Below are 27,996 nucleotides of genomic sequence, written 5' to 3'. Positions count from 1 at the left end.
TATTACTTGCTTGAAAATCGCTTACGTTCTTTGACTTCCGCTACGCCCATGAATAATGACCTCTACCTCTAACGCCGCAACTGATCGGACCGTCGATTTGACTGCTCAGTCTGGGGATCCGCCGAGAGACGATGCGCAATTGCCGGGGAATAATGTCGATAATGAGAAGGAGAATGTGAACTCGCGGAGTGGGATACTGGGACATAAGTCGGTTGTAGAGCAGGATGGACGGGATATAACGAAGCAGCAGGACGAGGTAGATGACTTTGGGCTTCCGATTCGAGCGCGCCCTCGACCACCACCGCAGCCCGAAAGTGAAGCCTCGGACAATCATGAGGTATTTCATGATGTGGAAGAGACCTCCCTGAAAAGAGACGGTAATGCTCAGCTGGAAAGCCAAGAGGGGCAAAAAGCTGCGGAGAAATCAGAACAACCAGACGAGCCGGAGAAAGAGCGCGAAGCTACCACCCATAAACCTGAGACCTCTGGTGACTTGGCACAGGGTAGTCCAGAGAGTCAAGCAGCACAATTGCCTGCTCAAGCGCCAGTATCGGAGAAGAAGGAATTTTCAGAGAAAGACCCCATTGCTTCACCGGAAGATGAGAAACTGGTTACTCCTAGCGCACCTACGCAAGGTGTCCAAGATGAGAATGCCACGCCCAACACAGAAAGCGCCATTGCTCCTAAACCCGAAGGCCAACGTGGAAAACGGCCGAATCTCAAGGCTTCAGAATGGTCACATCAGCGACTCACCGCAGGCCAAGAATCGGACGACGGTGAGAGCGAGGAAGAAAGTGACAATGAGTGGAAGGAAATGCCTGCTCTCGGGGAGTTCGACGAGTACGATGATTTTGGTCGGCTGCTTGCTCGTGGAGCCAAGAGACAGGAGGAAGAAGAATATGCACAAAAGGGTTATAGTGGCGCTGGCAAGGGCTACACTCGCGTCCAGCTCGACGAGGATGCACAGTCAGCGACAAGCTTGGACGAAGACACAAGCTACCTGTTCAAAGAAGCAGCAGGCAACTCAGCCGGTGTAGAAGGGGAAGAGCTGCGTGATCCCGACAGTCAACTCCAGGCCACGAAAGACATCCTGACCGAAGGCCAAAGGATAGCATATGTCGGGGTAACCAGACTATCTATACATGAAATGTCATTGGATCTGGAGAAGATACCCACGACAAAAGGCGCCAAAAAGGCACTACAGAAGGGCAGGGACGTCACGAAGATGTGGGGGCAAGCGATGATGGCACGGCTTTATGCGCATATGGAAATCGATGCTGCAGAGCAAATTATGATTGAGCAGCTGGCCCAACATGGCGTGCAGCCATTGGATCTTGTACCGCCTTTAATGCAAAATACGCGAGTCAAGAACCCCATGGCAGAGGAAGACGGCCCCCCACGCGAGTCTACATCCTCCGTTACCTCTCCCGATGCTAAGGACAGCCATCAAGGTAGTATCTCGACTGAAGTAAATCGAGATTCCGCGTCGACGTCCCCTCCCCCACCGTATGAGACGACCGAAGGAGAAGATGACCCTCCAGAGGTTCAATCTCCATCCGATATGCCAACATCGGCCAAGATCGATATCGACCTCCGATGGACGGTCCTTTGCGATCTCTTCTTGGTTTTGATCGCAGATTCGGCCTATGATGCTAGATCCCGGAGCCTGCTCGAGAGGGTTGGTCGGGCTATGGAAGTACCATGGCTTCAGATCACTAAGTTCGAGAAACGAGTGATGGATGCTCTTGAAATGCAGGAGGCAGAAAATAATCAGGAGACATGGGATGAATCAGATCATATGGAGAAGCGTCGGAAGTCGGCCTTGAAGCGCAGATATATGGTTATGGGTCTGGCCACTGTAGGAGGCGGACTGGTCATTGGTCTCTCAGCTGGGTTGCTGGCGCCAGTCATTGGCGCTGGTATTGCTGCCGGTTTTACGACTGTTGGCATTACAGGCACCAGTGCTTTCCTGGGAGGAGCAGGTGGTACGGCTCTGATCGCGTCTGGTGCTACATTGACTGGAGGCACAATTGGACTGAGGGCTTCGCATCGCCGAACTGGTGCTGTTCGGACGTTTGAATATCGACCGCTGCACAATAACAAACGGGTCAATCTCATAATTACGGTATCTGGTTGGATGACTGGAAAGGTTGATGATGTACGATTGCCCTACAGTACCGTCGACCCTATCATGGGCGACATGTATTCCGTTTTATGGGAACCTGAAATGTTGCAAAGTATGGGTCAAACCATCAACATTCTGGCTACAGAGGTAAGATCCATGGTTATGTGACATTCATTGAGAGTGTGGATCGTGGCTGACAATGCACCAGGCGTTGACTCAAGGTCTTCAACATGTTCTTGGAAGTACCGTTCTGGTGGCTCTTATGGCATCACTACAACTACCTCTTGTTCTTACAAAATTGTCTTATCTGATCGATAACCCGTGGAACGTTTCCTTGGCCCGTGCAAACGCAGCCGGTCTTATTATGGCCGATTCCCTAATAGACCGCAACCTGGGTAAAAGGCCTGTGACCTTGCTCGGATATTCACTTGGGTCGAGGGTCATCTTCTCATGCTTGAAGGAACTCGCGGATAGGGGGGCCCAAGGGCTTGTCGAGAACGTTTACATGTTCGGATCACCAAACGTGGCAAACAAGGATGAGTACATCAAAGCTCGCAGCGTGGTCTCCGGGCGCTTCGTGAACGGCTACGCTTCCAACGACTGGATTTTGGGATATCTGTTCCGTGCGACGAGCGGTGGAATCATGCGTGTTGCCGGCCTTGCGCCTGTTGAAGGAATCCATGGACTAGAGAATCTCGATGTGACCCAGTTGGTCAATGGGCATATGGATTATCGTACAGCAATGCCTCGGTTATTGAAAGAGGTTGGATGGGAAGTGCTGAGCGAGGAATTTGCTGAAATCGAAGACCCTGATCCGGAAAGCCATGGTGAGCGGCAGCGGGAATTGATCCGAGAAATCGACGAAGCCCGTAAAGAAGCGGAGATGAAACCGGAGAAGAAGCGATTTGGACTGTTCAAACGAGGGAAACTGGCGCAAAAGAAGGGATGGGAGACATACGACGTCGAGCGCAACAAGTCCATATCGCGTAGCTCGACCGACAGCGCCGGTACCGGGTCGGTTTTGTTTGACATTGACGCTATCAAAGCCGAACTGGCTTCGGAGGCCATCGAAGTTAAGCAGCTGGAGTCGACCCTTCCTCCGATGAAATTGGATCTGAACTCTCCAACCGGCCAATCTCCCACTACACCTTCATCCTCTGGTGCGAAAGAGAAAGAGAAAGAAACGCCAAATGCAGGAACAACGCAGCCCACGCCCGCACCAGTTTCTGATCACAAATCATCACCCCCTGATTTGCTCTCTGGTCCGCACGAGGAAGAGGGAATCGAAATGACCTTCGACACTTCCTACGACGAGGATATACCACAACGTTCGCACTCTGCATTCGAACCACCCAGCCATGACCCATATCCTACGAGACCGGAACTGCGATCCTCCGCGACAATGCCGGTGGGCGTTGGCGCCGGTGTCGGTGCCAGCGCTATGGGTGCGTTAGCTATGGAACCTAATGCTTGGGCGGAACATGACTTTGGGGCTGGCGAAGAAGGCGACATGGAATTGAGCTTTGAGTGAAGGTTTTACATTTCAAGCTATACATCTGTTATAAGGTACAACGGCATTGTTGGGTTAAGTTTGTTTGATGTATGTTCTAAGCATGATGCTAGCACTCAGCATTATTATGTCAATTGTATTTTATTATCTCATATCTTTGAGCCTCCATAGTGTCGCGTAGAGTCGGAGAGTCGGCGCCGGATAGAGTTGCGGCTTGGATCCAGCATACAGAGCTGGGCCTACTAGTCATCAACTAGTTGAATACCAGTACCCCAATTTCTAGCCCTTTCACCTTCAAAATTACAAGCCCAACCACGATGGTGTTTCCATTCCCTCATTTTACCCGACGAAATCGCAATCTCGCCCGTTGAGCTCTCGGATCTAATCTGCCGCTGCGGAGAAACGCCTAGTTCGCGTGTCACGCGCGTTCCCTCTCGTTCTCCCTCGTCCCTCTCTACCTGCACAAGTCAGCTCTGCACAAGCCACGTCTGAACGCCTGAACGCCTAGTAACGGCTGACTGAGCGTCGTCTAAAGAAATCAAACCGTCCAAATTTCTGGTTCGTCCCACTTCTTTTTGGTAGCCAGCGTTAAATACTGATTATTTGCAAGCTACTTAGAACCGCGCGGTGCCCCCGACAAAAAGCACGTAACGGCAGTACTACGACCGAACTACCTCTCCTCGATCGGAAATCAGGGCTGTTAGCAGCTATCCAGCAATTGATTATTTCACTCGAACCCTCAATACCCCGCTCCTTGTACGGCGTTGTTTCCGCGATCACCACAATTCACCATGGGGACCCGAACGAGACCAGACTCGAGCTTCTCAAGACACTACCTTACGACGAGTAATTTCTCGGGCAAACACCTCTTGTCAACATTCAATAACGGAACAAATGAACCGAATAATCCACCCAAGCCAGAGAGACCCGAGCCCGGTATCGACGATGCGCCCATTAGCTCTAGCGACGATGAAGTGGAGGCAGGAGATCGAGATATCGTCGACATATCCGATCTCGAGGAAGACAAGGAACTGAAGGCTCCGGAGAAGCAGAGTCTGGAGGATAAACTCGCGGAGAGTAGTGCGCCTGCGCGGCGGAGTGGGAGGGCGCCGGTGTCGAAGCAGGACGGAGACGATAAACTGGAGGTGTCGAGCTCTCAGGAAAAGACTCGGGCGAGGACTTCGAGTGCTTTGGATGACCGGGATAACTTGATTGAAATGTGGGGCTCTTCACAGCACAGCAAGAGGCGGAAGGGAGCACAATTTTCGAGCCAGAGCAGACCTTCAGTCTCCAGTGTGCCTTCCTCTCAAGACAGCAAATCGACGTCGAAACCGCAAAAGAACAAGAAAGCATACGGGAAGAAGTCTCCGCAGGAGAAGAAGAAAAAGAAGGAAGAAAGCAGCTTCCAGATGCCGAGGGAAATCGACATGCCTAGCCCGCCTCCGTCTAAGACTCGTGCGAATGGAAAGAGTCCCGAGTTCAAGAACCCGCCTGCTCTGCCGAATGGCATCTCTTCGGATAATGACCCTCAGTTCGCAGACGTTTTGGATCTACCGTCACAAGACGATGCGTCACCGCTTAGCTCCCCGATCAACACGCCGTCACCTCCATCTTCAGCGTTCAATTTTGAGTTCTCGCAGGCAGATGAGGAAATCACGCTACCAAAGAAGGCTTTATGCCCTATGTGCAAGGAGGAAGTCGATCCCGAGGCTCTTATGAGATTCGAGGCACAACCAAAGCAGCGTTTCCGCGATCAGATGGTATTCTGTGAATCGCACCAGGCGTCCTCGGCTGAAAAGGAATGGAAGAGCAAAGGGTACCCGACTATCGATTGGGATATATTTGATGAACGAATCCGTGGTTATTACGATGATCTGGCGAAATTCCTGGTTCCGGAGTGTTCGTCGTATTACAGGAACCTTCTTGACAGTGCTATGAAATCAGGGAAAGCGAAGAATTTTCGGCTTACTTTGTCCGGTGGTGGATTGGAGGATATATCGTGCGGTTACTATGGGACACGGGGGTCCGGTAAAATGTACTGCTCTTGTCCTTGTAACCTTCACGTTCAGAACATGGCTAACATAGTGGATATAGGTTGCAAGCTGTGACTACGCATTTCGCCCCTCAGCTACGTCGTCTCGCAGCCGCTGATAATATCGTCAAGACCGCTGGTGTTGCTGGCTACGCACAAGCAGTCCTCGTTCCCGAATTGGCCGTTCGACTTGTCAAGGAGGACATGAACATCGACGACGACCAATCTGCTCGACAGATCCTACGTGATAGTATCAGTATCGGTGAGAAGTTGAACGCCCAATTGAACGACGTCGTCCCGGTCCCCGAACTGGATGAGGATAAGGAGAACGTAGCCGCGTGAAAAGCATTGATTGTTGTTGATTGAGCATATATACCCCATTTTATGTTATTTCCGTAATTCATCTGTTTGATATCTACACTGGGGGAATTCTTTCTATTTTGTGTCCGGCGGACTGCTTTTAGCTAAGTGTATATAATTGCATTCGAATCTCAGGGTATCTACAGCCAATCGAGCGGATAGAGGATATTAAAACAATTGAAGCAATCCCAGCTTCCTAAATAGTACACTCTTTGGTACGGAATATTCCGTCGAGCACGAACAGGCAGCGATAACGATTGATAAGGCCCGATCACATCAGCGTCTCCGCATCTCCAACTCTCTCTGCTCAGCTCCGCCAGCTCTCTTCCTTCAACTTCATCCACACAGTGCCATTTTCAAGCCATTCGTTTCTAGATTGGAGTGAAGCTGCTGTGAATTTTTTATCCAAGATGAAGGAGAAAAAGATGGCTCCCTTGGAGCCCTCATCCCTCCTTCTTGTCCATGTCGCTCCCCAACGACAGCGATATCCCCACAATACCTTTCGTCGTATCCTCGGATTACTTCTGTCCATCGCCCTCGTTCTATTCCTGGTCCCGGATTCCTTCTGGTCCTATGTCCCTGGTTCTCGCTCAATTCCACACTCATCATGGCCTCAGGGCTACGGCCTTTCCTACGAACAGCTGCAAGCGATTCTTACGAGCACCCCATCCGCGGCCAAGGCACGTGAATGGAGCTCGTACTACACAGCAGGCCCTCACCTCGCTGGCAAGAATTTGAGCCAGGCGCTCTGGACTCGCGAGAAATGGCAGGAATTTGGTGTCGAGGATACCATTATCGAGACCTACGAGACCTACCTCAATTACCCGGTGGACCATCGCTTAGCACTACTGAAGAAGACCGAGACTGGCTCCACTGAGGTCACCTTTGAGGCGTCGTTGGAGGAAGATGTACTCGAGGAGGACCATACCAGCGGTCTTCCCGATCGTGTGCCTACTTTTCACGGCTACTCGGCTAGCGGGAATGTTACTGCTCCGTTTGTTTATGCCAACTTTGGCACGTTCGATGACTTTGAAGACCTTGTCAAGGCAAACGTTAATCTTGAAGGAAAGATTGCGATTGTCAAGTATGGTCGCATCTTCCGTGGATTGAAGGTGAAGCGGGCGCAGGAGCTCGGTATTATCGGTGTGATCATGTACGATGACCCGCAGGAGGATGGCGAAATCACCGAGGAAAATGGCTACAAGGCGTATCCCGATGGTCCCGCCCGGAACCCCAGTGCCGTGCAAAGAGGAAGCACGCAGTTCTTGAGTAAGTGCAGCAGAGCCCCTCATGGTAGAACCGTCCAATCTAACAATACTGTCTGATATACAGGTTTTGCCCCTGGTGATCCAACCACGCCTGGATACCCATCCAAGCCCGGCTGTGAACGTCAGGACCCGCATGAATTTATTCCGTCGATTCCCTCCCTCCCAGTCTCTTACAAGGAAGTGCTGCCTCTCCTGAAGGCTCTCAATGGTCATGGCCCTAAGGCGTCGGACTTCAACCAATGGTGGCAGGGTGGTAGACTTGGTTACAAGGGCGTTGAATACAACATCGGACCTACTCCGGAAGATGTGGTTATCAATCTCTACAACCAGCAGGAATACGTGACGACTCCGTTGTGGAACGTTATCGGTACTATTAAGGGTATTATTCCGGATGAGGTCGTTGTTCTGGGCAACCATCGTGATGCTTGGATTGCAGGTGGAGCTGTAGACCCGAACAGTGGCTCTGCCGTCCTCAACGAGGTGGTCCGCAGCTTTGGCGAAGCTCTCAAGGCAGGATGGAAGCCTCTGCGGACGATCGTCTTTGCCAGCTGGGATGGCGAGGAGTACGGACTGCTGGGCTCGACCGAGTGGGTGGAGGACAAGCTTCCCTGGCTCTCGAGGACGAATGTCGCATACCTCAACGTGGACTCTGCTGCTAGTGGCACTCATTTCTCTCCACGGGCAAGCCCGCTGTTGAACGATGTCATCTACGAAGTCACTGGACTGGTCCAGTCGCCCAACCAGACCGTTGAAGGCCAGACTATCCGAGACGTCTGGGATGGTAAGATTGCAACCATGGGTAGCGGAAGTGACTTCACTGCGTTCCAGGACTTTGCTGGTGTTGCCAGTTATGATCTGGGCTTCGGTCGTGGACCAAATGACCCAGTTTATCACTACCACTCCGACTACGACAGTTTCGACTGGATGGACCGCTTTGGAGACTCCGACTGGCTCTATCACGAAGCTACCACCAAGCTGTGGGCGCTGTCTGCTGCCAAGATCGTCGAAACTCCTGTCCTGTCTCTCAATGCCAAGGAATACTCGCTTGGCTTACAGACATATCTTGAAGCGGCCAAGAAGACTGTAAAGAACCTGCCGGCTAGTGCAGACTTTGACTTTGAGTCACTGGATGACGCCATCGCACAATTCCAGGCCGTTGCCGCCGCGTTTGACGCGTACGCTGAGGAGCTGTCTTCCAAGATTGACGAGGATCTCCCCTGGTATCTGTTGTGGAAGAAGGTGCAGCTGTTCTTGCAGATCCGTGCTGTGAACAGCAAGTACAGAGATATTGAGCATCAATTCCTGTACCAGCCGGGACTTGATGGACGGAACTGGTACAAGCACGTCGTGTTCGCGCCTGGTCTTTGGACTGGATATGCGGGCTCGACATATCCTAGTTTGACCGAGAGCTTGGAGGCGGGAGATGTGGCCAATGCAAGGGTGAGTTTATTTCCTTTCTGCTCTTGTTTTGGAAAGTTGCTAACGATGGTCTGCAGAAATGGAGCTTCATCATTGAGACACGGATTCAGGCCGCCACCGAGCTGTTGCAGTAGAACACTCGGGCCAATGCTCTTTCCTGATGTAAATGTGGAACGAATCAAACGATGGATAGCACGCATCCCCCTCGCGTCCAGTCTCTTGGGCACCTGGGATTTTGGTTATGATTAGCTGGAAATAGCATCAATCAATCATTTTGGTTTTTTGTATATGTAGTAGCCATTGGAGTAACCAGACATCCCATGAAAGATTCCGGCGATTTCACAGGAACATAACAGCATTCGCATGCGACGAATAGTAAACTGTGAGCATTGTCGGTCGTATATCCGCCCTCGCTTAGCTAGTGCACCCGTATTGGCCCTGGCAATCTACCATGCTATCTATGAAGGCAGGGCAAAGTAAACCATCTACTGAATGTACGGTCACATGTAGAAGCGCTAGGCTCCGTTGTTTGCCCATGTTAACCTGTTTGCTCATATCGATCACTTGCTGGTTGGCCACTGGTCGTTACATAGCTGACTTGGCTGGTTTTTATGGCAATCCTTCATCCAATGACCATGAGATCCACACTTCACACACTGACCATTTTGGTGACATTGTTGGCGATTTGCAATGGGTGCGGAGGGGGCTCTTATGTTGACTGGAAGTTGCTGATAGTGTCACCATGCGAGATGAGGTACAAGGTGAACGCCTTATCAATGCCTATACCAAGGAACAGGGGAAGGCTACCGATAATTGACAGGTTAACACATGGCAGATGAGGGCACAACTGAGCACACACAAATTTATAGATAGAGAAATAAGACAATGGCTAGAGGGCAAGCAATTCATTGTGTGTCTACCCATATACATCCTCACCAACTAGTAGCCATCGACTCAAACGTCAAGTTGCTGTACGCAGCGAGCGAGCCTGCGTCGGCAAGGTTAAGTCCTCAGCAGACAGTTCAAACGCAACGGTAAACGTGATCATGGAAATTAGACAACCAAGCTACAGAAATGCGACAGTTGCAGCAGCAAATCAACAAAGAGATGAACAAAACAATCTGGAGATAACAAGGAGAGACCACAAAATCGAAACAATAAGTAAAGGATTGCGAAGACGTTGGAGGGCTCATGGGCAGTAAGTAAAGTGACAGCGAATGTAATAGGGATAAGTGCCGAAGTCGATGTCATTCAGGTAATTCCTGGATTTGAGGGTGACATGGTATTGCTTGGCTCTTCAGAGATTGCAGAACTATGATCTTAGCTCGAAGAGCATAATGCTAGACTCATAATAGCAGTGCAGTTGTACCTTCCTAATAAGGGCCCCGTCCCCCTTCCAGCTTTACCCCGCGAAGATCGCGCCCAACGCCATATTGACCAAATTTATCTTGTCCTGTTTGCGCTTGTGACTCCTTCTCATCAACGCGACTGCTGCGGTCTTTGGAAAGTCTCTGAAGTGTATCATCGGACATCTGTCCCAACCACTGCAGGGACATGGTTCCAGTGGAGATACGTCTGGCCAATAGTTGGTCTCCAATTGTCGACACGATTAGTTGATGTGAATTATCAGCGGAAGCGATGTCCTCGAAGATGTTTTTCCGGGCTGTTTCTGCAGGGTCCGGCGTGTCTCTGTCACTGTCTTCCCTTGTGTCGTTAGGTTCAGCATTGTCTAATTTCATATGTTCTGCTCCTTGCCATGATAAGTCTTGCAGTTTCTCGGTCAATCCGATCGGAAGGGAGCCAAGAACTGTTGAGCACTCGGAGAGTCTATCTTGGAATTCCACAAGCATCTCGTTGGTGACTGCCACGGCATTATCAACATCTCTCGGTCCTGGACTCGACAATTGTTTTTCGCCGGCACTGTATTTCCGCAATCGGCTGTTGTCAACGGATTTAAAGACATTGCCACATATCGTAACGCATTGCTTTAAGCTTTCATCCTCTTCCCTTATAATGCTCGTTTTGTCGATATCTCTTCCATTGCTGAACTCAAATTCAAGCAGCGATTGCGGCCTTCCACACATGAGTTCTGAGTGTTTCTGGAGGCCAGACATCGCCTCCGCGATCAGTTGCTTATAGTCGTCAAGAACACCGGTAGCCACAGCAGCTTCACGGCTGTCAAACGTGGTCAGCAAGTGAAAGCCTTCCTGGATATTGGGATCTTACAAAGTTGCGTCACAAAGGGCGATACTCATTACCACTTTGTATGCAGCCAAGGTGGTCCTCCAAGTTGCAATCACTCCTTCCCAGAATTTCGTTTTTTCCCCATTAGAATGGGTCATACATTTACTGACAGCTTCTGCGAATTTTGTGCAGATCTTCCCGCACTGCAGGAGAGGTAGTTTTAATGCGATGAATCCGGCTTGATTCTCCGCGGCTACCTGGCGAAAAGCTTCCAGGATCCGACTGAGAGACTGGAAGCCATAGCACGACTCAAAGACGTTCCGCTTTTCGGACCGGAAGCTTTCGATCGTCTGATAAAGCGATTGGCTTGCCTGAAGGGCAAATGCAGCCAGGGTCACCAAGTCAGATGTAAGTGGAGGCTCTTTTTCCATGACGACAACTGGCTATCGTAAAGAGAAGATTATGTAGGAGGGGGAAGCTGAGGCAAAAGAAAACAAAAGCTACCTCCTGCATTGCGGAGAACGCCAAGATATATGACTGCGGAGCGAGCAGGCCGACCGAATTTGCATTTACCCGCTTGTATGGAGTATCACCAGGAATAGCGTCTCGCTCGAAACAAACCATTGTCTTTTCTGCTTTTGTTGGCCCAATCTGATCAAAGGGTAATCCTCCGGAAGCGGAGGGGATTGCCAATCTACTATACGCGCGCGCTACTACAGAAAAAGCAATGTAGAGTTTTGGCAAGCGCCGAATTGTTTCTATTTATGAATAGAACCCAGTGATAATTGATAAGGTATAGATCATTTAAATCCCGGATTATTGCTTAGGATGCTGTGTAACCTCAGAGTCCAATTTTCTTTTTTTTTATATATATATATATATATATAACTATCCTTCGAAGATGACTGATCCATTGAGTGTTATAAGCGCTTCTGTTGGCCTTGGAACTTTCGCTTTCCAATCAGCCAAGACCCTCAGCGACCTGATCAAAAGCTTCCACGGCTACCCCGATACCGTCAAACATCTCCAAACAGAGCTACATGGTCTTGTGGTGGTCCTCGAGCGTGTCCAAAACATCACTTGTGATGACAAAGTCCGTGCAGAACTCGACCCTATCCTGAAGGCGTGTGACATGACTTGTTCGGGGCTTCAAGCCGTGATCAAAAAATGCACGTCGCGTTCCGGAGGGCGTCAGCCGAATCTCCAAGATTGGATGAGAATGAAATTCCTTGGGGGCGACATCAATGAATTCAAAGAGACCCTAGCAGGGTATAAAAGCACAATCACCATTATCATCACGAGTATAAGCATGTGAGCTCATTCCCTCCAAAAGCATATCATTTGGAGCAACGCTAATGACTTCAACCAGTGATCTGGCGCAAATGAACCTGCATCAACTAGCAGACTACCAGAGCGCGATTGCCAAAACGATGGCTCGTCTTTCAGCCCAACTTCAGAATGTTGGCCAACGATCTCCGATACAGCTAGAGGATCAAGGACAAATCAAGGAGCTGGAAGATGCAATTCTTCAGTGTATCCAGGCTTGTCGGAAAGCTGGAAGCAGCATTGACCGAGTTCGACGGGAATCCCTTGGCGAAGTGACACGCGGGCGAAAGAAAAACATCGCAGCTCGCAAGGTACAGCAGAAGACAGACGAGGATCTTCAGCATGTTCAGTCATTCCTCTCCAGCAGCGAGATCAGGCTCTTGGAGATGAAAGAGCAGGAACTGGTCCGACAGCAACAACAACAGCTGGAAGAGCGAAGATGTTGGCTTGATCACTGTAGGTCGATCTTGGAGGCGAGACAGGAGGAAGCGCAGCAAGAAAGGGCCCACAGGTTTGAAAATATTTCTTCTCAAGACCAATCCCTTCAGATCGTCATATCTACCACGCAGAATACGGTCTCGGCTAAGAACGTCAACGCCGCGACTCAAAGCTCTCAAATAATGGGTGACTGTCCAAGTTCAACAGTGGAAAGACTCATTGAGAATCACGGTTCTCGCCGGGAAAAAAGTCCTTCGGTTCCATCCAGAAAGGCTTTTAGATTTTTCGGACGGACAAGCAAAAAGGCACCTGGTCATTCTTAGAATACCAGATATATTGGCAAGGAGCATTTGTTATGTATATAGCGAGAAAACATTCCTGGTAGAGCTGCAGTACTTTGCTTCACACTGCAATGCAATACAATGGATTTGCTCTAGATGAATAGGAAAGCCACGGGTAATTGGGTGAGGACTATTATATTGAAGAGTCAATAAAACGGGCGAGTGGTCAAGCCAACTAAAACCGGTGATGATGTCGGCAACAACCCCAACGTCAACACCCTGTATTCGTGGAGTTTGAAGTAAATGTCCAGTTACCTCCGGCTCTGATATCGCTGTTTGGAAAGACTAGGGGAGAAATGACAATCAATCAGATCTAGACCACCTGGTGAATCGACCATTCTTGCCCACCAAAAAGGTTTATCGCTCTTCTCCGCTGCAACTCCGACTATCCGCTGACAAATCCTTTGCGTTGACTCGAGCGCTCTTAAATATTTTCAGCTTCTGCACTTCCCCTTCTCTCTAGCGCATATCTGTGAAAGTCCATGGTTTATCCGGCTTGCACTGGTTTAGTTACTCTCTCCATGCCGACTTGAATCATCTCTCTTTTGCGGCTCCGACAGGATTAACCGAAAATGTTGGAGAGACGGCCGAAGCTGCCCGTTCAGCAGCTGATTGTTCTCTGTAAGTCTATACATTATTATTTCTTTTCTTTTTCTCATGAAACTAATAGGGTCATAGCAATATGTCGTTTCGCGGAGCCCGTCGTCCTGACTTCGGTCCTGCCTTATCTTGTACGTCTTCCTTCCTCCGTCTCTTAATTCCCGCTCTGACAATCGCAGCCGGAAATGGTCGAGCATATGGGCATTCCCAAAAACGAAATCGCGAAATGGGTAGGCATCACCTCCGCCGTCACCGCTGTCAGCCAATGCGCCATGGCCGTCCCCTGGGGCACAGCTTCCGACTACATCGGCCGAAAACCCACCATCCTCGCCGGTCTCATGTTCACAATGATATTCTCGCTGGTATTCGGTTTCTCGCGGGACATGGCCACGTTACTATGGGCTCGTGCGTTGCTGGGCCTGATGAACGGAAACGTCGGGATTATCCGCACGATGGTCGCGGAAATGGTTCCGGAAAAGGAATTGCAACCTCGGGCATTTAGTGTGATGCCACTGGTATGGACGATAGGGACGATCTTTGGGCCGGCGTTTGGAGGCTCGTTGGCGAGGCCTGCGGAGAAACATCCGAGTATTTTTGGGGGGTCGGAGTTTTGGGAGAAGTATCCGTTTCTCTTGCCGAATTTGGCGTCCGCGTGTTTTTTTGTCATTGGTATTGCGACGGGGTTTTTGTTCTTGCGGGAAACACTGCAAGCAAGACGGGATAAACGTGACTATGGTCTTTTAATAGGCCAGGCGTTGACGCACCCATGCACGTCGCACAGAAAGACCGTCAGCTCTGAGGATGAGGATGATGAGAGAACGGCACTGCTTGGTGAAGATGGTGACGATGATCAGGCGGACAGACAGCCAAAGCAGAGGCCAGCTAGGCGAACAAGCTGGCGCGAGGTCTTTTCCACCCAGTCCATTCTAGTCTTGATGGCCTACGGCATGCTGGCAATGCACAACATGGCCTTTGACTCGCTGCTACCAGTATTCCTGCACTTCCCCGAGCAAGACATGGACGGGAATCCAGACGTCCAATTACCATTCAAATTCATCGGCGGATTCGGCATGGACTCCCAAACAATCGGCTTCTTCTACACCCTAATCGGCATCTTCGGCATGTTCGTCCAATTCTTCTTCTTCCCCACCGTCGCAAAAAGATACGGCGTCCTCAACATCACCAAACTCGTCTACCTAGCTTTCCCGATCGTTTACTTCGTCACACCCTTCACAGCGCTCGTCCCATCCGCATTCCGCAATTACGTCGTGTTCCTACTTATGCTTACGAAACTGTCCGCGTCAATTTTCAGCTTTCCGTGCTGCACGATCTTGCTTACGAATTCTGCGTCGAGTCTTAGTATTCTGGGGACGTTGAATGGGGTCGGGACGAGCGTCAGTGCGTTAGGGAGAGCGGTGGGACCGGCTGTTGCGGGAGCGACGTTTTCGTTTGGAGTTAAGAGGGGATATGTTATTATTCCTTGGTGGACGTTGACTGTTATGGCTGCTTTCACGGCGGTGCCGACGTTCTGGATTGAGGAGACAGATGGATTTAGGGGGCATGATGCAGACGATGAAGATGATGAGGAAGAAGGAGATACAGAATCTGGGGAGCATGACCATACAGATCAACAGCATCATTCCAGATGATGCTGATCACGAGTACCTACTGGCATGAGATTGATCGCAGTATCCTTTCACTTTGCACCTCTGCAGCGGGGACTGTATGGTCTACTCTCATTGTGAACGGCGCACAGTACACGACCGCATTTTGTAGTCGTATATTGTGGGCGGTTCGAGAGTAGATCATATAGCCTCTGTTGCAGATGTGCAAGGTGAGATGACTGGGATCAATTTCATGTCGTTCTTCATGACCGTTATGCTATTTTATGGATGATTACGATTATGTTTGTTGCAATATAATAAAAGATAAATTATAGTACACTCATCATGCTTTCGTACCTCATAAGAACTCGCCATCCTGTTGTCCCAACCTGATGCTCTCCATAGTGAAATGGTGAAGAGTATCAACTCTACTAACTGCAAAATTGATGAAAGTAGATAGGCATTCGTCCAGCCTTCACAAGTTAGGAAAGAAGTCTGCCATCCAAATCTCCGCAACAGTACTCCCCCCTCCGTAAAAGTCCTCTACGGGGATAGAGGACTTCTATCCCAACCCTCCGCAAAAAACGGCATAGATAGCCTGACCAGTCGTTGAGTTCAGCCGCGGCGAGACTTGCGGCTGGCAGATATAAAAGTGGCAAAGCACTCGTATGCTTTGTAGCCACGCTTTATTTTGTCGCTGTATAGGCCCATTCCAGGACTTCGCGGAGGAAAGGCTCTGTTGGCTTGCTGGGACGAATCAGTTAACATGCGCGATCCTACCCATTCGCTCCGCTGAGGAGTCTTCTGCGTATCAACGACTATCCCAGACATATCTCCCAGATAGTCTGGACTCCCCAACCTGCCTCTAGGAGTTCAAAGCAAGCGTGTATTCAAAATAACAAAGAAACCTCACTTTTCGAAGAATGAGTTCACTTATTCGGTGTAATCAAAAGGAAGGCGAGGAAGCGGCTGGCCATATCTGCATATCCTGGTAGAGCCGTGGCCGGGATTCTGACCAGCCCGCTTCAATTACCACGAATGGCCTTGAGCACTTGTATCGTATTGTGATTTCTAACACATACTCCATTGCTCGGGTTATTAAGACCCACCGTCTCCGTTTGGAGTTACTTGACGGTTTTCTGGCCAAGAGAATCTTCGCCGTTTGTCGGAGTCCCGTATAAACTGGGAATGAAGATTGATAGACCAACATCCTGAATGTCATATTATCCAGTGAGGTCCATGTTCAAAAATTCAGAACCTAAAAGTAAGGGTTCAAATCCTGTAGTTTCCTGTCTCGGGGTCGCAGACTCCAGGTCACTTTACAGCGTCTGTCTTAAGGCCATAGGCTCAGGATTATGCTTTTTGGGTAACATTTAGTAGCGACGATAATACGTCCAAATGAGCCGAAGCTTATTGTATCTCTTGAGTGTTCTGTGGGAGTCTGGGGCCCTGAAAAGGACCCAGCTCTAGATAGACCGTGACTTTCCTGAATGCAAATTTGCGTCAGAGCGAACACTGCATTGCCCTAATATCCAGTCTCCAGGAGCTCAAACGATATACCAATGGGAATTGACTTTTCTTCTTCTTTAAGCTTGTCGTGCACATTACGTACCGTCGTGTAGAATTGTTAATACGGTCTTCGTGGGTGCTGGATCCACACATATCCATTATCAACATACTCGCTTCGAAAAATGCCAGACATCCTTCGCCTGGTGTCTGGTTTATTGTTACACCATCTTATTGTGGATATTTGCTTTATTAAATCCCTGCCTGCTTGGTAGTCATTGAACAGAGCTCGGATAGAACAAGTCATATTTTGTATTTGTAGTATGGTCCCATTACACCCATCACTTGATGCTCGACCGTACACATTTCCAACCATAGTCGATCAACTAATCAAGCCCTCTTCCCCAAAACCTCCTTCCCAAAAACCACCACACCATAAGTCGCCAAAATACTCAACCCAACCGGCACCAGCTTACCCCCCGTCTTAATCGCCCTGGGCACCGAACTTCCACCCAACACAACCGACGCCAACAAACTAAGTTCTTCACCAAGTGTCTCGCCGTTCCGCAGCCGCGAGTAACTGTACAGGTAGAGCGCGCCAACGGAGAGGCCTGCTGCGATGGAGGGGATGGAGCCTGTGCGGGCGTAGCCGATTACGCCGCCGAGGGAGGTGAGGAGGGAGAGGGTTAGGGCGGAGTTGGTCGGGAGGGATTGTGGTTGAGACTAGTGGTTAGTTAGCTGGAATTGGATTGAGGAAAGGGGAGGGTGAGGGGGCTTACCATTTTGTTTGTTGTGATTGTGCTTGTACAGTTCTTGGGTGAGGTTGAGATAGGATCTATAATAAACAGTGGAAAGGTGGAGTGTCATTGACGGAGATCGGATTAGTAATTCCGGAGCTAAGCGGAGTTAAATAACTATGTAGGGCATTTCCATATCTGGTGACTGCTCTACACCTCATTATAGTCTTTTCTCGATAACTAGTACTACTGAGCTATAATCAGTGAATAGGACCCAAAAAAGAGCTATCACCCATTGTCGTCTATTCCCTAGACTAGACAACTAGGTACAGGCGTCTGACGGACCGCTTTGTTTCTATGCAAACTACTGAATTCGTCGACGAAATGCCGCCAATTCTGTTCAAGCCCCAATGTCCTGCGCGCGTTATTATCTTTCTCAATACAGAATCTGGTCGACATACTGCTTCTAGACCGATTGGATGCGCATTAAGAACAACTTGCAGCCAGGAATCTCCTTCGGGGGGAGTATCATGTCGACGCGACGACTATGACGGACGTCAGCGTATATGCTGATTATACACTTTTGTACGACCTTGTGTCCAAGAGCAATCATTTTGAGAGCCGGTCAATCGTCGTGGAGGCAAAGCGGAAAACCGCCTGGGGCAAGATGTGGCGTACATGCGTATGCACATTTTGCGATCACTGTTTCTGTCATTAGACCTACTGGTAATTCGCTGGGCCATAAAATGCACACCACAAATTGTTAAGGCGACATATGGACTCGTCTCTGACGGTATCGGTTGGCATGGAAAAAAAACATCCTACGGAGCTCAATTCACCTATTAGGGATTTCAAAAGAGGAATGATAGAAGATGTAAGTACAGCCCTCTTTAGCAAAATTGCTATTCTAACCACTAGCAGATACCGCTTTATAGATGCTATAGTCTGGGGCTGTCTGCGTCCTCACCATACATAAGCCCAGAGAGCCGGTTCCCAGCAACAGACGAACTGTGGAATCACAGCTTCGAGTCATCATGGCTTGATATCGTGTCTTACTGGAACCCGTATGACCTAGTCAGGCTCTTTTTTGTCATCTCCAGGTTCGATAAAATGCCGCAAAGGTTTCTTTTGAGTTGCTTTTTACGACAGTTTACAGACACTTCTGTAAGAAGCTTCACTCAGTGCAGCTCTCGATAGCGTGCAATTTGGCAGTGGACAGCATATGTTAACCGAGAGCCAGTCGACCCATCCGTCGCTGCAAAATCTTTAAGACACAGATACGAAATCGACAAAATGGTCCTCACTACTATTTGACCGCCAGCATCACGTGGGGCTGTGTGTCGCTTCGTGGTTATCTAGCTTCACCCTGTACGTGTATACAAGGATCGGCTCCCAATGATAGTAGCACTTCAGACGACGGAGCATTGAAGAAATGAAAAAGTTATAGAAATTGACGAAGTAGATAAATAGGATAATGATGTTGACGGTAGAATCATCGCTTAGCAACCAATCATCTGCAATCATCCACCCCATTTTCCTTCGTCTTCTTTTGAAAAGACCTCGGCATGTAAAATTCAATCATCCCCGGCGTAATCATCTTCACTGTATCCCAAACTCCGCTACCAGTCAATCCAGTCTCCGAACTCAGAGGTCCTACCTTGAATTCCATGATACCGTATAAGAGGCGAAACATAATGGTAATCCTTGAAGTGATGGTGCTCCATACTGGCTACTAGGGAAAGGCATCATTAGAGATCGAAGTAAACTACGCACCAGTACAGTCCAAACTAAAGCATTTATTGCCTATCTTACAGCAGTGCAATTCAGAGTATCATTCCGGTGGCCTACCTTTGCAACGCGAGATGAACTTACAGCTGAACGAAGCAGGCGATGCATGCATGCGATGCAGAAAGGTATGCGCAGGATTGTCTTCCCGATAGCAACGTACTCGAGGACGTCGAATAGATAAATGCAAAACATGTTCGAATCTTCCTCCCATCGACGATCAGTCTCCTTCAGAAACAGTTGATGACCAACTCACCAGAAAACACTGATCATGGCCAGGCCTTTTGTTCCTCGTCGGATCGTTGTTTTGGTCGCTCGGGTGAGAAAACGGTGCATTGACCGGCAACGCCAGCGAAAGTAATGGGTTAAAGAGCCTGTTTCAAGAAGCTGAAGCATCCTCTCTTGTTCTTTTCTTTGCAAGTAGCACCGGGTTTCGCCAAACTACTGACAAATCAGGGCAGAAAGTAGACAGGAAAAGGAAAATAAACACACGCTCACATGAGTCCAGACAAATATTAAGTAGAGAAACAAGGAAAAAGGAAAAGAAGCCATAGCTAGAATTGACATGTGTCGAACTTAGCTGGAGTCCGTGGTCCATCTCTGGTTCCGGCCAAGATCATGGACCGGTCATTGTATTGAAAAAGCACCTCCTCTTCCATAGTTATCTCGACTAATATCGATGCGATGTTTAATCCGTTGGATCGAGCGTCGTGTTGTCCGTATCTCTTATAGTCCCGACGATTGTAGACGGAGGGACCGTCTCCACTGTTGTCTCTCCCTGGCGGTTGGGAACGAATGCGTACCTTGGCAACCCAGCCATCTTCTCCTCCGGGCTGAACTCGTTATCAGAATACACCAATCGGGCTTGCTTCGACTTGTCTTTCTTGGTGGGTTTCTCCTCCGTCGCTTCGGCGAGCTTGTCGGTTTGGTCGTCCGCAGATACCGGGGCGGCTCCGGGTGTTGGTGTCTTGTCTGCACCGGACGCTCCAGGTGCCGGCACAGGGTGTCCCATATGCATCTGCTGCATCTGGTAGGAATTGACCTGCGGAACACCGAAACTGGGTCGTTGAGGGAGGCTGGGAGCAGTCGGAAGGCTACCGGACCGTGGCGTAAACCCTGGCGTAGTTTGCGGGGAAGCGGTGTTCTGGGGTACTTGCGGTTGCGTTTGTTGTTGTGGGAAGGGGGAAGGAGTAGGAGTAGTTCCAAAAGCCGGGAACGCTTGGCTTGGTGTTCCGGCCTGGAAGGACTGCGGAGTATATTGCGCTGGGAATTGCGGTTGGCCTCCAGGGGAGTAGTTCTGGTAGACCGGGCTGGCTGTCTGCTGATAAGGCTGGTTAGCAGTAGCAGTAGCAGCAGCGCCATACGGTTGCGGGTATGAAAATTGTTGGTTGGCGACGGCGGGACTCTGCGGTGATTGACCCTGACAAGTTAGTATAATCATAACTCCAAAGGGAGGAGGAAACTTACAAATCCACCCGTAGTAGGCGTTTGCCCAGCCCCAACCGGTGTCCCTTCAGCGCTGCTCCCATTCACAGCCTCTGCCCGTTTCGCCCTATGCTCCGCCAAGCGCTTCTTCATCTCCGACACACTCTCCACCTTCGGTTTCTTCGCCGACGGCTGACCTGTTCCCGTTCCCGCCGGCGGGTTCCCCGTCACAGCCTGCCGCTCCGCCTCTGCCTGCTGGAACTGCGTCAAGACGCGCTGGTTATGGCTCTGGATAATGTCCTCAGGAACACCCTCCATACCAAAGATCTCGACGTCCAAACCCGACCGATTGGGAAGCGCATTGTCGACAGCGGAGAGTTGTTCCTTGTGGACTTGGCTCATGTGCACCGAAAGTCCTAATTACGTAGTTGTTAGCAACACGCGCACAATGGAGCCGGAGAAGAGAAAGGGAAGAAAAAACCAACCTCCTGCTGTATTAAGCCTTCTTCCGCATCGTTCACACTTAAAGTGCTTCGCCTTCTGGTGCGATATGAGAATCTTGAGATCTTCAAAGTCGCGCTCGCAGTAGTAGCACCACGGGCGAGCCAGAAGCTCTTCGAGCGTCGGACCTCGTCGCTTCTTTCCCATCGTGGCCGTAATTCTTCGTTTCGTTCGGAGCTAAGCCGGAGATTCAAGGTAGACGGAGAATCGATGGTATGGTGCGATTGAGAGAGCACAAGGGTGGCCGTGACGTTCAACGCGTGGAGGAATCGGACTGAGTCGCAAAAGCGGATGGCGAATGGCGATTAGAGTCACGTGCTGCTTACGTGATGTCATTGGCCCTACATACTTACTACATTGAGAATGAGTCCATTATCCCCTCTTCCTCTTTTCTCCCTTTGCTTTCTTCTATCTATTCTCTTATTCTAATCATTCTCAAGCAATCAGACTTTTTTGAACCATGTTGGATTGAAAGAGATAGTAAGCGACTCTGTCTTGGCTCACATAGCGACGAAATAAGACACAGTCAAAAGTATCTGCAACCGTCTTAACAAAGGTAAATATATGTCGCCTTCTGTTGCAATTTTACCGTTACTATATTTCAAATAACACATTTACTTCGTTATTTTTAAAGACAATATTGACATTGTCTTCGTACACGATTCTTCTCAGGTCTGGAGTTAGACCTGCTTCCAACCAAAAAGGCAGACGCTGGAACTTCCGACAGCCAGTTGTTGTTTACCTGCAGTAATCCGGCTTGTCAAGAAGCATGGAGCTGCAACAAATACAGGCAAGCTCTCTAGAAAGACTTGAGAGACTGGAAGCAAAAGAGAAAGGCACGATGCAACATTACGTGAACGTCCGTGAAAGGACTTTACTCAGCTGGCTGAGAGAGCACTTGCTGAATTACAGGGCAGATTTTTGCACCAGTTTATAATAGGCTAGGATCCATGTCCTTCATAGGCTGTTCCAAGTTATCGTGTCTTGCTTGCTGGTTCTTCTTTGAGACAGTCTGGCGGGAAATAGGTATAAAATTTTTATATCCAGGGAATTAGTGGAACAGTCTACTGGCCATGGAGGTACCCTAAGGTCGCTCCGAACGCTGTTTACCTAAAAGACACTCGGAAAGTCCGGAAACACTTTCAGAACATTTGCTACTTGGCTTACATGCTCACAAACGAGCCGCTAAATCGGAACCACTAGCGTGATTACTCGTTAATGATGACTATATGGAACAAGTAAGGTAGATAAAGTTATCAAAGCAAAGTATGTGGTTCTTGACAATCGGACCATGCGTGCTTACGAGATGTCAGCGTAACAAACATAGCCACCCAAACAAGCCTCTCACCAGATAGTGAGTATCTGACATCTCCTACTGCATTTCATAGTCGCTACACTGCTCGCATCTCAACAGGCCTATCTCGCTATTTAGACACATAATCTCGACGTTATCATACACGAAACCATCGAAATCGACGCAGAATCTACAGAAAAAGCATGGAGGACGTAGCAAGATCCATCATACAAAGAGCCACATCGCTCGCAACACTCAACGCTAAAGATGGTCGGAAATTGCAGGGTCATAACAGCAGCGGGAGGTAGTGACAAACCGGACCGCCCGATACTCCCATGACGCCACGCTCGCCTCGACGCATTAATGTTTAAAGAACGGGGCCATATGCATGTAGCCGAAGGGTTCAAGGAACTATATGGCTTCACGCCAGACCAGATTGAAGACATCGGTACGCTGTTTTTACTCCTCTAGCTCCATTACAGCTGTTGATAACATGCATCCCAGCGTCGAGGAATCTCACCTCCACCCTCAAAGTGGCTGACTCGGTTGGAGGCTACCACCTGGCAGGTATCAGCCTCGAACAAGATGAAACTGGTTTTATAGAAAGGATCAGAAAATCGGTTACGCAGGAGAAGTACGAGGAAGCCGAAGAAGCGAGTAAGGGTCTTCTCTCGCTTTGCTGTCCGTCAATGAGCTCATTTTGCAGCCAAGAACCAAATCTGCAGTCAGAAAGCTCTGCCAGCTTCTTACAAGACTGCCAAATCCTGTTCTCACGCCAACTGGTGTAGGGATCTGACATGCTGTGCACACACCTGTGCATTGTGATTGGCCTGCAAATGCCTGGTCGAAGAACGCCGAGTTATAACGAATACCGGAGGCGGAAGTATCCTGGACATGTCCAAATTGATAAATTCCCGGGTGGACGAGCCCAGTTCTGAGAAAAAATGAATATGCGCCAGACTAGACAAGCTCGAGGCTAAAAGCGAGAGTCGGAAGTCTGTACTAGCCCAGCTCGACGCTAAAAATGAAAGAATCCGGTCTGGACTAGACGAGCTCAAGGCCAGAATTGACAGACACGATGTCGTACTAGGCCTCGACGGCCCCATGTGGCAAGGTATCCTCAACGTCCGGGAATATATCTTTTTGACCTGGCTACAAGATAAATGGCGTGAGCACGGCACGGGTAGTCAATCAGGAACCCCGAATGCCACGTCCGCTCTTACCAGGGATGAATTCCAGGGTGTAAATGGGCCAGTGCTGTACGGCGGAAATGCCATAGCGGACGCTATAATGCTCAAATAGCGAAGGCACATGGACTGGCTCAAAGAGTTCAAGGAGCTGTACGGGCTAGAGCCTGGTCAGGTTGAGAATATCGGTACGTTGCCTCCATTGTCATCATTATACCTTTCCCATCGCTGACACTAACACTCATCGTAGACTCGAAACGTTTCAATTCCATCCTCAAAGTTGTAGACGCTGTGGGAGACTTCCATTTGGAAGGCATATATCCTACGCCGGAGGAAAAGAGGATTTTCAAAGAGATCATCAAGCTGGCCCTAGACAAGAAATATGAGGAGGCGGAAAAGGTAGCAAAGACCTTCCCTTTTGTGCGGGACTTCGAGTTGGAGAATGTTGACGGAAGGGAAGTTCAATGATGTTTTTATTTTGCAGTGATGGATACTCGTTTTGGGAGTTACCTTGGAAGAATCGAGCATCCCCTTGGTTGAGCAACCCGATCCTTGGCTATATTTGATCATAGCACGGGGCGGGGGATTTAGGTCAATCAAGCTATGCAAAAGAAGTGTTCACTGCCCAATATCAAAGTCCTCTCTTACTATGTATGCGGACGACTTAACCGCGGGGTAATGCCAAGAGCCGAAACACAGGTATGTAAAGGAACACAACACTTTCCTTCCTGAAGGTCCACTGCTAACATATGTAATGTCGATAAAGACTGAGATTCATTTTGAAGGCCCTCATGCGTTTCATCAACACAATGGAAACGTCAACCAGTAAGTTTATCGGCAGTTCATAAGATCAGTACAGGGGCCATGCTAATGATCAAAATAGGATCCTAGAGGCCAATGGCTTTCCGGGAGGGTCATACTCTGAAGACGGTCAAGTTCCTCCAGCCAAGATCATACCGGTGTAAGTATTCCTTAAAGGGGAAACAAAGAAGAATGGAAGAAGAACGGTATGGACTGACTGGTGTGTTAGGGTACTGCGTGATGGAGTTCTTAATCAACTGAACGAACTTGGTGGAGTGTTTTACAATATCTTTGCTGATGATTATGGTGATCATTAGAATTCTAGTTAGGTCACTGCTATATATTTTCAGGATGAATAAATTGGTGTTATTTATGTAGATGTCTTGATCCATCTTTTCAACTTTTGCTAGATAACCTGCTATGGCTTAGCAGCGGCCAGTGTCTCGGGCAAGTCTCCAAATAACTCGATAATACTACTTCTGCAGCAGGAGTCACAATGATAAATGCTGGCGTCAAAAAAAAAAAAAAAAAGGGGGGGGGGGGGGGGGGGGGGGGGGGATGGTCAGTTCCAGTTGGAATTTTGGCCGCAATTGACCGTTAGATTGAATATACCAGTGCGTCTAGAAAATCCGGTACGTATGTACAAACACAATATTAAAGAAATAATAATCAATACCATTCCTCCCCTTTTATCTTTTTGATTTCAAGTGATAATCACTCACGCAGGCCGTCTCGCATGCCCGTGTCCCGGCGGCGGTAACCCAGCGCCCGGCCCATTCCCAAACGGAATGAAAAACCTATCCGGCGGATAAGGAGTCTGATATTGTGGTTGCGGCGGTGGTGGCTGGAAAGGACCGGATGGGAAATGAGCTATCCCTCGAGGGTCGATATGCCCAAACGGCGAATATGGGGTTGTGTAGCGAGGAGGATGAGGGGCGAGAGGGCCGCCAGGACCGAGGGGATGACCGGCGGGAGCTGGAAGAGGGAAACCAGGGTTGGAAGCTGGCGGTGGTGGTGGATGTGCCTGTGTATGTCCATGTCCATGTGGTGGCGGAGGTGGTGGTGCTTGAGACGGTGTTGGTGCTGGGAGAGGTGTCGGTGCTGCTGATGGTGCAGGACCAGGGCCTGGCGGCGGGCCTGGAAGAGCATGAACCGGTGCGGGACCTGGAGCTGGGCCTGGGGGTGGCAACGGTGCCGGTGCGGGAGCAATACCCGGGTTGGTCATTGGAGGATTGACACCAGGAACTGGTGGTGACTTCTTCTTCCTGCCTCCAATCTTTGGGGGTTGGTCTGCTTTCTTGACCGCTGATGCCACTCGGTCAGCTTCGATCTCGTCCTTGGACCGCTTGGGTTGCCGGATACGGCCTGCTTGGTTAAATCGGGCCCAGTGGTTAAGCATGGCTTCCGTGCGTCTGGGGTTTTTGGAGTTGGCGATTTTCTCGGCTCGAGCTCTGTCGCGCCGCTCCATCTCAGCAGGATCTAGTTCATCTGGTAGCTCTGGTGTTGTGAAGGGATGAGGAGGTTGCATGGTCACAAAACCACCATTCGGCATAGGTTCGATAAATGCCGGCTGTGACGGGCCAGGAGCGACAGATGTCGGGCGAGAATAAGGTACTGGAGTGGCAGTAGGCGATCCTTGCTGCGGTGTCCCGATGGGCGTGGTGGGCGCCCGCCCTTTACCTCTACCACCCCGGGTATTACCACCCCTTGTCCCGCGCATAACACCAGTACCTCTGCCTCTACCACGAGTAGGCGCTTGACCGTCGGGAGTAGGGGTTTCAGAAGATGCTCCAGAGACCGTGCTCACACCACCCCGGCCACGTCCACGTCCACGGCCTTGTCCGCGTTGTCCACGACCACGACCAGCGCCCCTTGTGGAAGTGGGCGTTGAGTATTCCTGGTCGTCCATTGCAGCACGGCCCCTGCGTGTCTGCCGTTTTGTCGCTAGTTGTAGTTGCTCCTCTTCTTCCTCAGCGGCAGCTTGACGGGCTGCTTCATCAGCGGCCGCGGCCGCTTCCATTTCTTGTGCCTTGCGTGTCCGTGTGGCCTTAGAAGGTATATCTTCTGGAGGCGGATCCTGGTACTTGGGAACGTATTCAGTGCTGAACTTGCGAAGAGTACGCCATCCATCGATGTTTGGTGTGGTGCCTGGCTCGAACTTGGCGGTCTTCATGGCCTTCCGCGCCTGAGTCGGGGTTGGCCGGAAGCCACCTTGAATCCAGGGATCCTGGTCCAAGCCTTTCTTGTGTTTGCTGGCATCATACTTGTATTGGTAGAGTGTTGCCTCTTTTTTAGCAGCCGTGACAACGGGGTCCTCGACCTTCTTCCGCGGATCAGGAGCCAATTTCTCGTACTGTCCTGTAGACAGTTTGTATAGTTGGTCCACAGCAAAGTACTCGTCTTGCCATGTCGCAAGAACACGCGCAACGTTTGCGGTGATGGCATAGAGCTCCTCCGGCGAGCGCGTTTCCGGGTCACGCAGGTCGACCAGGAACTCCTCAATCGGGGTGAGTTCAAGAAATTTACCTCGATCAACCTGCGCTTTCTTGTACGGGTCCGGGCGTTCTGGTAATTGCAATGAATTGCGCTTCTTGGAAGGTTTGGCCTCTTTGAACGCATAGTCCCAGTCCTGCTCCAATTCGGTTGTGTTGTCATCATAGTTTCGGGAAAAGCTGCGAGCATCATTGATATCCCAGCGATTTAAAAGACGCATTTCTGCTGACAGAAATTCTTGTTGGCCTCGGGGGATATTTTCTTCTGCCCCAAAATCTACCTCAGAGCCGGTCGCGGTCGCGATCTCCGGGACAGGGCCGTGGTCGTCCCCGTCAACATCTCCACCGGCCTCTTCGCTGGGCTCGTTGAGATCTTCGACCATGGCGTCGTCTACTTCAATTGCTTCGTCGCCATGGGCATCGTCATCTTCGTCAAAATCTTGCTGCTGCTCATCGTCATCCTCATCAACCGGTTCAGCAACATTTTCGTCTGCATCTGCCATTTCTTCATCGGCCGTATCATCATGAGCTTCCGATGTCCTAGCGATTTGCGGGTGCACAGTAGCAATGTGCTCTTTGAGGCCATTGCCTTCATTTGATGTCTCAAAAAATTCACTACAGTCCGGACATTTGTCCTTAGACGCGACAGGCGCGGGGGACTGGGCGGTTGGTGTTGATGTTGACGGTGCATGCAATGGTTCGGAGAATTGTCGGCGCAGGGGAGAGTCCTGGCCCGAAGTACGACTCTCCGCGTCAATATCACTTTGGGCGACGGGCGCCATAGTGATGCGGAAAATAAAAGAAAAAAGAGGAAAAATAGAAATCCGTCTCAGATAGATAAATAATACACGGTCTACTCAGCAGCACAAACACGGTGGCAGCAGAGTCGAATCTATCAAAGCGTCAGTTTTGGTGGGAAAAGTTCGGTTGCAGCGCCAAGACTGCGTGTAGGAAATCCGTCGCCACGGGTGTTTAGTATGGAAAGAGAAATCATAGAGAAATCATAGAGAAAAAAGGTAGACAGAAGAATCAACAGAGTGACATGGAATAAACAGAGGACA

At 49.8% G+C, this 27,996-nt stretch overlaps 10 protein-coding genes across 10 annotated transcripts; 5 read left to right on the top strand and 5 right to left on the bottom strand.

Moving 5' to 3' along the window:
• Window positions 1–55: 55 nt before the first annotated feature.
• ASPGLDRAFT_64733 (uncharacterized protein) lies at window positions 56–3,656 on the top strand (the record flags this gene model as incomplete). The annotated part of the gene is made up of 2 exons (XM_022548812.1): window positions 56–2,272; window positions 2,334–3,656. The coding sequence occupies 2 exons, from the start codon at window positions 56–58 to the stop codon at window positions 3,654–3,656; spliced, it is 3,540 nt and encodes a 1,179-aa protein (XP_022403126.1).
• A 770-nt stretch (window positions 3,657–4,426) lies between these two features.
• On the top strand, window positions 4,427–6,009 carry ASPGLDRAFT_121225 (RTC4 family protein; the record flags this gene model as incomplete). The annotated part of the gene is made up of 2 exons (XM_022540214.1): window positions 4,427–5,670; window positions 5,730–6,009. The coding sequence occupies 2 exons, from the start codon at window positions 4,427–4,429 to the stop codon at window positions 6,007–6,009; spliced, it is 1,524 nt and encodes a 507-aa protein (XP_022403125.1).
• Window positions 6,010–6,349: 340 nt separating this feature from the next.
• On the top strand, window positions 6,350–8,998 carry ASPGLDRAFT_80424 (M28 family metallopeptidase). Its single transcript, XM_022550068.1, has 3 exons — window positions 6,350–7,296; window positions 7,360–8,735; window positions 8,792–8,998. Exons 1-3 carry the CDS (start codon window positions 6,438–6,440, stop codon window positions 8,846–8,848), a joined length of 2,292 nt encoding a protein of 763 aa, XP_022403124.1. The 5' UTR covers window positions 6,350–6,437; the 3' UTR covers window positions 8,849–8,998.
• A 1,089-nt stretch (window positions 8,999–10,087) lies between these two features.
• Window positions 10,088–11,329, bottom strand: ASPGLDRAFT_33341 (uncharacterized protein; the record flags this gene model as incomplete). Its single annotated transcript, XM_022544298.1, has 2 exons — window positions 10,088–10,889; window positions 10,941–11,329. The coding sequence occupies 2 exons, from the start codon at window positions 11,327–11,329 to the stop codon at window positions 10,088–10,090; spliced, it is 1,191 nt and encodes a 396-aa protein (XP_022403123.1).
• A 470-nt stretch (window positions 11,330–11,799) lies between these two features.
• ASPGLDRAFT_23628 (uncharacterized protein) lies at window positions 11,800–12,985 on the top strand (the record flags this gene model as incomplete). Its single annotated transcript, XM_022543305.1, has 2 exons — window positions 11,800–12,209; window positions 12,268–12,985. 2 exons carry the CDS (start codon window positions 11,800–11,802, stop codon window positions 12,983–12,985), a joined length of 1,128 nt encoding a protein of 375 aa, XP_022403122.1.
• A 590-nt stretch (window positions 12,986–13,575) lies between these two features.
• Window positions 13,576–15,252, top strand: ASPGLDRAFT_121130 (MFS transporter; the record flags this gene model as incomplete). Its single annotated transcript, XM_022540208.1, has 3 exons — window positions 13,576–13,624; window positions 13,682–13,734; window positions 13,783–15,252. 3 exons carry the CDS (start codon window positions 13,576–13,578, stop codon window positions 15,250–15,252), a joined length of 1,572 nt encoding a protein of 523 aa, XP_022403121.1.
• Window positions 15,253–17,003: 1,751 nt separating this feature from the next.
• On the bottom strand, window positions 17,004–17,535 carry ASPGLDRAFT_144731 (TMEM14 family protein). Its single transcript, XM_022541828.1, has 2 exons — window positions 17,493–17,535; window positions 17,004–17,436 (listed from the first exon to the last, which is right to left on the bottom strand). The coding sequence occupies exons 1-2, from the start codon at window positions 17,493–17,495 to the stop codon at window positions 17,104–17,106; spliced, it is 336 nt and encodes a 111-aa protein (XP_022403120.1). The 5' UTR covers window positions 17,496–17,535; the 3' UTR covers window positions 17,004–17,103.
• A 2,388-nt stretch (window positions 17,536–19,923) lies between these two features.
• On the bottom strand, window positions 19,924–21,308 carry ASPGLDRAFT_64711 (putative C2H2 finger domain protein; the record flags this gene model as incomplete). Its single annotated transcript, XM_022548810.1, has 3 exons — window positions 19,924–20,655; window positions 20,703–21,076; window positions 21,146–21,308. The coding sequence occupies 3 exons, from the start codon at window positions 21,306–21,308 to the stop codon at window positions 19,924–19,926; spliced, it is 1,269 nt and encodes a 422-aa protein (XP_022403119.1).
• Window positions 21,309–23,063: 1,755 nt separating this feature from the next.
• On the bottom strand, window positions 23,064–23,793 carry ASPGLDRAFT_1227236 (uncharacterized protein). Its single transcript, XM_022540350.1, has 2 exons — window positions 23,679–23,793; window positions 23,064–23,607 (listed from the first exon to the last, which is right to left on the bottom strand). Exon 2 carries the CDS (start codon window positions 23,559–23,561, stop codon window positions 23,226–23,228), a length of 336 nt encoding a protein of 111 aa, XP_022403118.1. The 5' UTR covers window positions 23,562–23,607; window positions 23,679–23,793; the 3' UTR covers window positions 23,064–23,225.
• Window positions 23,794–25,161: 1,368 nt separating this feature from the next.
• Window positions 25,162–27,717, bottom strand: ASPGLDRAFT_120777 (uncharacterized protein; the record flags this gene model as incomplete). The annotated part of the gene is made up of 3 exons (XM_022540172.1): window positions 25,162–25,418; window positions 25,608–26,123; window positions 26,175–27,717. The coding sequence occupies 3 exons, from the start codon at window positions 27,715–27,717 to the stop codon at window positions 25,162–25,164; spliced, it is 2,316 nt and encodes a 771-aa protein (XP_022403117.1).
• Window positions 27,718–27,996: the final 279 nt, after the last annotated feature.

The sequence above is a fragment of the Aspergillus glaucus genome (assembly GCF_001890805.1).
Source record: "Aspergillus glaucus CBS 516.65 unplaced genomic scaffold ASPGLscaffold_5, whole genome shotgun sequence".
Taxonomy (NCBI): Eukaryota; Fungi; Ascomycota; class Eurotiomycetes; order Eurotiales; family Aspergillaceae; genus Aspergillus; species Aspergillus glaucus.
The sequence above is the reverse complement of the archived record's forward strand: the minus strand, read 5'-3'. Positions and strand labels throughout refer to the sequence as shown.